The sequence below is a fragment of the Schistocerca gregaria genome, chromosome 1 (assembly GCF_023897955.1).
Source record: "Schistocerca gregaria isolate iqSchGreg1 chromosome 1, iqSchGreg1.2, whole genome shotgun sequence".
Taxonomy (NCBI): Eukaryota; Metazoa; Arthropoda; class Insecta; order Orthoptera; family Acrididae; genus Schistocerca; species Schistocerca gregaria.
This window is the reverse complement of record NC_064920.1, coordinates 164,181,810-164,191,156: the sequence shown is the minus strand read 5'-3', so window position 1 is coordinate 164,191,156 and position 9,347 is coordinate 164,181,810. Positions and strand designations below refer to the sequence as shown.

General features: G+C 38.7%; 1 protein-coding gene across 5 annotated transcripts in view; it reads left to right on the top strand.

The window, feature by feature from the left end:
- The first annotated feature begins 527 nt into the window (after nt 1-527).
- Nucleotides 528-9,347, top strand: part of LOC126335947 (SPRY domain-containing SOCS box protein 3) — a 71,295-nt gene continuing 62,475 nt past the window's right edge. For 2 of the 5 annotated variants that reach the window (XR_007564899.1, XM_049999443.1), the window contains exon 1: nt 551-1,026. Coding sequence is in view for 3 of the 5 variants with exons in the window: in XM_049999443.1 (XP_049855400.1) it covers nt 906-1,026 (121 nt within the window). In the remaining 2 variants the exon portion in view is untranslated. Of the gene's footprint in view, nt 1,027-1,583; nt 1,872-9,347 lie in introns of those variants that run through there. The other 3 variants (XM_049999427.1, XM_049999434.1, XM_049999447.1) reach the window with 3 other exon arrangements.

Genomic DNA, 9,347 nt, shown 5'->3' with positions numbered 1-9,347 from the left:
AGAAAGGCTTGATCTGGATTTTTAATCATTCGCACTAGTAAAAAAACAGCATACACGTAGAACAGATGCTGCAAGAAGTAAGGTTAAATTAACAAACTGTGTTGGTACTTTTACAGACTTGCATGATACAGCAGTGGCTACATAAGAGCTCATTTGACAAGCAAGTTTTCTCTTTCACGAGTGTCTTAACAAATTATTAAAGGTTTCATTACCCATTCGAAGATAGTTGACGCATTCATCGGCTTCTGAGATTAATATTTCGTTTTGCAGAGTTCCACGAGTACTGTAAATCTGTTTTTAAGCCATTCCATGTATCAGCGTAGTGGTCTTCTTCTTTGAATATAGTGTCAAAGCCAGAACGGCTTTGTCTGCGTTTGTGGTTGTCTCTACTGTCGAAATACAAACAGTATCTGCTTCAAAGTAGAATTAAACTGACACTTTGCTTGTACATGTACGGCCGTGTTTGACAAATACGCGGCTAGACAAGGATGAATTTGACAAACATGTTTGATGCGTTAACGGATGCCATAACATCTTTGACAGTGGACCGGACCCGCCGCTCGTTGCAGCGCTGCCACTTTAACTTCAAAGTTACATGTACACAGTGCTGCAGAGTTGCGACGGTGCCACTTTGTTATTGTCAAGATATTGAAAAAACAATATCTACGAAACGGCTCTCACATTACCTATCTTATTTTTCGTGAAGTTGTCCTGGTGTTTAAACGTTACCAAAAAGTTTTATGTTGTTGAGAGTGCTCAAACCAGGTTGCAAATTCGTCTCCGAAATTGAAATACATAGAGATCAGTGACCAGAATATAACAAAGAGTGATCCTTGAGTGTTTTGAGTAGTGTTTGATTTCAACGCAGACAAGCATTTGTCGATACAAAAATTAACCTTGAATTGATGGCTGCTGTCGAGCTAATGCCGATTTGTGGTGCCGGTGGTCCAGGAAGAGAATCGTCCTTTTGTCACTGTAGTGTTGAAACTATCCAAGACTCATGTCGATGCGGCGAAGAAGCGGACTGTAAGTGCACTTAAGTTACTGTGTTGAAGTAAATAGGGAAACATGTATCTGTAAAACTTCTCTTTTCTTTAAACTTTCACGGGACTGACAGAACTAGATAGGATGTGATGATACCGGCGGCTTTGTCAAAGTGTATTACACGAGATACCTGCATTATTCCGTTGAGTAATTTCGATGAGAGAAAGAACGATGCGCTAGCTTTACGAAAAAACTAATGTAACTGAGAACACGGCTTTCGCCAATATTCACGATAATTATATTCAAAGTGGAGAATTCTAAGAATTGTTGACTACTTATTCTAAATTTGTAAAGCCGTGTTATGGCGATACTTTTGGTAGACTCAAGATTTACGAATATTTGGTAAAGTAGCTAACTCATTTACCTTGCTTGCCACGAACAGACTCTCACTTAAGTTTTATGTCGACTGAAAGCTCTCTGTCAAAAGAAATACAATAGTTTGCACCGATTTATTCTTCAGACCCAGCCGTTTGGTCAGGATAACAGATGTATACCGACCGTCAACTTTGACGAGTGATATAAAGTTGTAGCATGTGATTTTATATGTCTCGAAAATGTGAAGATATCCAGAAAGGTGACCCATCAGTGACAATATTTGTGTTGTCTATATCTGTTTTGCAATGTAGTTTGTGGCGACAGTGTGAGTATAATGTCGCCCAAGGTCTGGGTTTGGTTGTGACTTAGTGAAGCCACAAACATGAATAACATACCTAATTTGTTTTGAGAAACTGATCAGTGTTGGCTGGTGTCTAGGCTAGGATGAGAGGTGGTAGTTTAGTTGTGAGTTTGTGAAGTGGCATCGAAAGTTTCAGTGAACCCCAGCTGGGGTAAGTTTTCTTTCACATTATAAATGTTCTCCATGTACTTTGTGTGTGCCTTCCATGTTCTGTCTTCATAAATATTTTTGTTGAATGGGAACCCTTAAGTGCCTGTTGTTTTATTGTGCCTTTCATTACTTGCCAATACATGGAGTGGATCATAGATCATTTATTGGGCCAAGAGGAATATAGATACTAGTTGTCAGTTTTGACCAGTCACATAATGTTAATGGCTTCTGTGATGTTGCCTTTGGGTAGTATTTTCAGTTTGGTTGTCAGTTGCTGAAGCCAACTAATAAGAAAGCAAAAAACCTCGTTGTGATGACAGAGAGAACTGTGGCTGAGATCCATTTGGTCGAGACTTCGCAAAGCGAACAAATGTGAAAGTGAAAAACGTGATTGTGCTGACTGATCTGTATCTTAGCCCTTTCGGAAAAGTCGTTACAGATATCTTACAGTCACCATGTTTAGACGTTTCTCGCATCTTTCCAATGGCATGGGTCAAAGCCGGAGACTAGTAATTGAATAACACTTTTCATACAGTTCCTCACCACTTATATGGCTCAACTGTTATAAGGGATGTGTTATTTTATGCATCTTACTTCTGGGCAGGTCATTTAGCAAGTGCCTGAAGACAATGTTTCCATTGGGTTTGTGCAAAAACTTTGTTTCCAGTCCGATAGTACCACTGTGCTAGCTTTGTCTGCAACCAACACATTGTCATAATTAAATTACATCAGATTGTTATAACAAGACAGGTGGTACTGTACTCAGCAAACATTGCTTATTAAATAGCATGTTCAGATGACTTTAGAAGTTATGGCTTTGACTGTATGCATTGCCATTGAAAGGACCATGGCTTAGTTAATAAAGAGTGACATGCAGGCAGATCATGTCATTCTGTTCAGTAACCAAAGAGAAATTGTTTCTTGTTGAGAAATGAGCGTACATTTTCCCTTGTTCGGTTAAGCCTCCAGCATTACTGGACTGGATCATTCATGAATTCATTATGCTTTGCAGAATTCAGCTTGGATGGTAGCTGAGCAAGCCTTCAGGTGGTTCACTGTGGGCAGTTGAGGTTTTGATTTCACAGAGACTGGTGTTGTGTAGTTTCATATGGGCAAGAGCATTTGATAGCACCAGAAATAGATTTTAATTGCTGTGTGGGGGTCAATGGAGGTGTCCGATCCCACCCATCGGCTTTGACCCGTGACATATGGGTGTTGTTGTGTGTGACGTCATGATGGCGCTGAGTTTAGTTTATGAGTGTGTTGTGTTTGTAGACGTCGTCTTGTTGGGGTTGGTGGTGTCCTCTGGTCGTGTGTGTATGGGCTGCGTGCTGTGTGATGTATTGGGTTCGTTTAGGAGCTGGTGCTTGAAGTCTGCATTTATCGCTCATGTGTGTTATGGGAGAATGGAAATTAGTTTCTGTAGCTAAGTTAAGATTTAAGTTTCCGTTGTGTTTATCTTATTGTGGTGTTGTTTGATGTGTTGTTTGATGTTATTGCTTTGCTGTCTGTCATGCGGTAAGTCATTTAATTCAATTTGTGGCTTCTTTTGTTAGGTATGCATATGACTTCTAAGTTTACTAGTGCATGTCTGTGGGCAGAAATGGGAGACGACATGTCCGTCATTGTTTCTGTAACTTTTTGGGCTTGTGGTGAAGATAGTGAAATGCGGCGTATGCAAGCAGAATGTGCGAGTAGGGGGTTCGCTTTGGTTGTTTATTTTTGTTTTGTTTAAGTGTGTGTGCGTGCACGCACGCACGTTTTTGGTTGATGTTTTGGTATCGGCAGTTGTGGTTGATTTATGTATCTTAGGGGAAGTAATAGATTTCAATTTTTTTTTTATCATCAGTTGTTTTTCAAGTATATAGGGCATGGTAAGTGACCGATTCCAATTTGTCTTTGTAGCTATGTGTGTTTTGGTACTGGGTGCCCGCAGCTCGTGGTCGTGCGGTAGCAGGGATTTTCTCTGCCTCGTGATGACTGGGTGTTATGTGATGTCCTTAGGTTAGTTAGGTTTAAGTAGTTCTAAGTTCCAGGGGATTGAAGACCATAGCTGTTAAGTCCCATAGTGCTCAGAGCTGCTGTTGATCTATATAGGTGAAGGGAAGTGTCCAATTCCAATGTCTTGTAGCTATGTGTGTTTTGTTGTTGTGAGTTGCTGTTGACCTATATAGGTCAAAGGAAGCATCCAATTCCAATTTTTGTTGTTTTAAGTGTTGGTTTTGTGGTATTGATAGTTGTGGTGCGATTATAATTTTTGGAGTGCGGTTGAGCTATGTAGGTGAAGGGAAGTGACCAATTCCTGTTGATATTGTAAGTGTAGCGGAATTTGGGAATTTTGTGGTGTTTTTATGTCGTCGTTTTGTGTGGTTTGGGATCATGGTGTAATGTCTGTATGTGTTTATATTTAATATATTAAAAACAAAGATTCCAAGACTTACCAAGCGGGAAAGCGCCGGCAGACAGGCACAATGAACAAAACACACACACAGAATTACTAGCTTTTGCAACCGATGGTTGCTTCTTCAGGAAAGAGTGAAGGAGAGGGAAAGATGAAAGGATGTGGGTTTTAAGGGAGAGGGTAAGGAGTCATTCCAATCCCGGGAGCGGAAAGACTTCCCTTAGGGGGAAAAAAGGACAGGTGTACACTCGTACACACGCACATATCCATCCGCACATACACAGACACAAGCAGACATATATATATATATATATATATATATATATTTAGTTTGTCCCCACCCAGAACCCCCCAATTTCCCACACAGGTCCCATTAGTTTGATTATATTTTTGGAGGGAGATGTGTTTATTGGTTTTATATGTATTTTAGTATTTGCTGTACTGTTTATGTAATGACGTTATAGGCGCCATATTGGAGACATTGAGAATGCTCGTTTCTGCCATATTGGCGACGTCATGGGTCAAAGCAGATGGGTGGAATCGGATGCTTCTGTAAGCCCTGTGTGGAATTCCTTGTGGTCTGTATTAATGGCAAGCCATGAGTCCATCCCATAGGAGGCTCAGTTCAGCATGTTTTACCCATGGAAGTGTGTCTTTTTGTTCCTGCTTCGATAGTTTTGCATATTTTCGCTCCCTGTTGACTTGTGATGTTTCATCTTGGGGTAGTGAAGCTAGGGAGGATAAAGAACCAAACTTTGAGAGTACTGTGTGCAGAACTCTCATTATGTAACTTTGAATTGTTGCATTCACTCCCCAGTATAGTTACATGTTGTTGTTGCTTCTTTCTGATGTAAAAAATTATTTTCACATGAATGGTAATTTGTGCAATCACAATACAATGCACGCAAATGTTTTTCATTTTATTTTTGTCTTCTTGGCTAAGATGCAGAGTGAAGATATGTACTTTAGTGTGAACAGTGCTTTCCCATCTGTCATGGAACAAGAATTTGTAGATACCTACAAATTCAAATGGCATTCCGCACCTCCTGCAAGTCTTCAGGAATGGGAGGTTTTCTGTTGAGGTTGAAGGATTTGTTCCAGAGCTGTTTGGCAGTAGGTAGTATGTTGATTGACTGGATTAAAATAAGCTGCCATAAGCACAACTAGTTGTAAGCGATGCCCTATAGGGTATATTGTTTATGCAGTGTACAAATTTCTGTGATTTTGAAGGTACACCCTTGGTCACTAATTATGCCTTATTTCTCATTTGTGATGGGATCACTGAAACTTGCTGAGTGACTAATGTGATGTGATGCACTCAAAATCATACTTCACTGCAAATTTTAAAATTTAGATTATGATGTCTACCTTCACATATACATACTCAGCAAAACAGTGTAAAGTGCATGATATGGGGTACTTCCAGTTATATCACATGTTCGGTTTCTGTCCGTTACATTTGTGTATGGAGTGCTAGATGAATGGCTGCTTAAATGTCTGTGCACACAGTAATTAGTCTAATCTTATCTTCTCAGTCCCTGTGGGAGTGATACATAGAAAGCTGTAGTAAATTCCTCATTACGATCTTTTCTTGAAACATCGTAATAGGCTTTCACAGTATAGTTAACTTCTGTCTTCAAATGCTTGTGAGTAAAAGTTTTTCAAGATTGATCCATAGTAGGTTCTTTGCATCACCATTATTTTTGAAATGCATGCTGCCTGACAAAGATGTGGTATTTTGTTTGACATGCGACATTATGTGTAAGCCTGCAGTGTGTTCTAAGATTCTCAAACAGGTAGTGAAATTATATGATAATCTTAAATCGTGTCTGCTATCCTTCTTTTATACAGGTGTGATCTGTGCTTTTCTTCTAACTCCGAATAAAAGTGTCATTCAAAGGATCTTCTGTGTTGTATTATGGTTAAGAGTGGCTAATTCAGCTGCAAATTCTGTATAGAATCTGCTGGAGATTCTAATGGTTTCATTCAGTTCAAGTGTTTTCATGTTTTTCTCAACACGACTGACACTAATATCTGTAGGGTGATTCTTATTAACATTGAAAAACCCCTTAACTCACATAGCTGGCACTGAGACAAGTAATTTAATACAAGATACAAGAGGCCGTAAATGTCAGGAAATATCCTAAAAGTGGATGAAAAATGTTGAACATGTGACATTGCCAGATGACATACTATGCCACGTGTGCAACAGCGGAGCCCATTGGTCCGTCACTCCTAACCATCCCACCCGAAGTCAAGTATTCACGTCGGTGTTGCTCGAGGCCTACATGTGGGAGTTTAGTGTGTAGGGCTCGGGGTTAAAGTCTTGTATCTGGCAAGCAGTAATGTTTTTGCATTGCTTTAGACAATTTTATGTTTATGTTGTAATATTCATTTTTTTTATTTACCAATTTTGCAGTCTCTGCAGGTTAATTGTAAAGTACAGTGGGTGTGACACTGCCTTTACTGGCAAGAGTGTGATTGACATGCCTAGTCGCTGTATGTACAGGGAGATACGTCATCTGGTAACATCGCATGTTCAATATATGTCATTCACTTTTGGTATATTTCCTGAGATTTGCGGCCCCATATATTAAATTACATGTCTCAGCATCATCTATGCAGCTTTGCGTTTTCTAAAATGTTAATAAGTGTCGCACTGTATATCACCATCTTGGCAATTGTGCAAGACTTAAACTGAGGCAATGGGCATACCCCTAAATTTGGAAATGGAGTTCAGGATTTATTCTTGCTTTTCTACCTTCAATTTCAGTTCCTTTTGTCCATAGATGTCTGGGCACTGTCTTTGGTGCCACTTTACCTAAATTTCTTTAGGTTTTGTTAAGTCTTGTGGTAAAATCATGCAGATAAACTGTCTCTACCAATATCAGGTGAAGACTTTGTTCTGCAATGTAATGATGACATCATACAGAAAGAAAGTAGAGCACTGGCAATATTTCTTTTGCTTTTATATTAGGTTCTGGGACCTAAGCTGTGGTTTGACATACTAATCTGTAGTGTAGCCCAAGGTCTAGGTTAGGTTGAAAGGAGACAGTTTGGTTGTGGGTTGGTGAAATGGTATCACACTTCTGTTAATCTCAAGATAAATAGGAATATTCAATACTAGTCATCAGCTTTGACCAGTGATGTAGGAAACATGTGACACATGTTGTAAACAACATGGGGACTATAACATGAAGTTAGTGGCAAACATTTCAGGCAGGCTAAGTTTCAGATCAGTATCTCCCCACAACCAAGTTTTTTGCTCGCACATTCATCGGGTTCACCGTGTAACAATGAAACTGAAAACACACACAAAAAAGTGGCACCACGCCAGACACTATCAGTATGTCGCTGGTCAAAGCTGACAACTCTTGATGCTAATTCCCTTTTTACCTACTTTACCGAATATGTAAATATGACTATTTGTTTTAGTTTCTTTTGTGCTTCAGCAATTGTTGCTCCAATTGCCTCTTGAGCTATGATACCAGTTTTGATGTGGACATCCTTAAAGAGGCCAAGTCTGTTTGTTGGCATTAGATCTTATGTATTCACGTCATAAGTTGGCTTTCAAACCATTTGTTCTAAGTAATGTTCAGAGGAAGCATTTAAAATTGTGTATAGGATGTCTTATTGTGCCCATAACATACAAAACTGCAATTATCCAATTAATTGTTGGATGATTAAAGTCTCCTCCAGTGAAGTCAGTAAGATTGGGGAATGAGTCTCCTAGGTTTGGAAATGTTAGGAGTTTCAAAATGTTGAGAATTTCAGTGCGAAGCACATTTTCTTTCAGTCAGGGACGCATCCCCCAGTTCAGCTATTAGAACATATAGCATATATAATTCCAGTTACTTGTAAAATGTGTAACTGGTGCATTGTTGCTGCTCTTGGAATTGGTTATATTCTGTGTAAACCATTAAATATTTTAATAAGGCAGTATTTGTGGTATATAAAATTGGTGGATACATGACTTTCTGATGAAGCTTAATGTACACTACAAAAAAAGGGCCCTTCAGAAACAAATTTTACTATGGTGGCAGCAGGGTTGCTGGAGACTAATAATGAAAAGTAATTATGTGCTTTCATCAACTTGTGGTTACAATTATATTCTTTCGTTTAACAGATGTAACAATATTACACGTCAAGACATTTGATTTTTTTCGTGCTTCAGAGAAAATAAGAGTGAATTCTTGGTGTCAGTATTTCACTGCTTTAATCTATCCATGTGTTATGGTTAGCTGTTGCAAATAGGTGCTTCAGTTTCTTCTGGCTTCATTGGTGAGAGGTGTACTGCACTTGGTGCCAACCTTTCCAGTATTTTGCTTGTGTGTATGGTAAAAATTTCTGGATTGGAAATATTCGTAAAGTTACAAATGAAGGTAAAGATGCCTTAATCTTACGCATTTGTTCAGAGCTATTCGATCCTTAAACAGCAGGTAATTGAAATAAATATGGCTCCATTGCAATATTAGTGGGGTAACAATATAATGTGCTAGTAGCGATCATAATCAGCAACACATATCGGGCGTTGAAGTAAACAAGATGCCTTTTACTCACTGTCAAGTCCTTTGTAAAATACAGGGATAATTTGTCTCCATATAATTTTTATGCGACTTGACAAATTTGAGGATATTTCACATACTTACAGTTCTGAAGAAAGTGGCTTCTGTAAAAATGATGTCACTACCTACACCAGGTTACAGGTGATGCTGGAACTTGTCAGAAGTTCATAAAGTATCTTAGGTACATTCTGTAAAAATTACATTAGAATTGAAAATGGCTGAGCTAGGAGCATCTTCTAGTTGGATCTCTGACATACATTGTTAGATTTACTACACAGGTATGTGTTTACATGTTACAACAAATTTCTGAAACGTGCATTTGACTATATCACTTAGGAACATAAAAACAGTGCTGTAGTACACTGCTAAGACTGATCATGTTGTCTGTTATGTTTTTGGCTGTACCTTATGTTGTCAATAAATAATTCCATATATACTGCTAGAAAAATGCTATATGGTATGTTTATTCATCTTTGAATTTAACCAGACACATAATATGCAATGACACAAT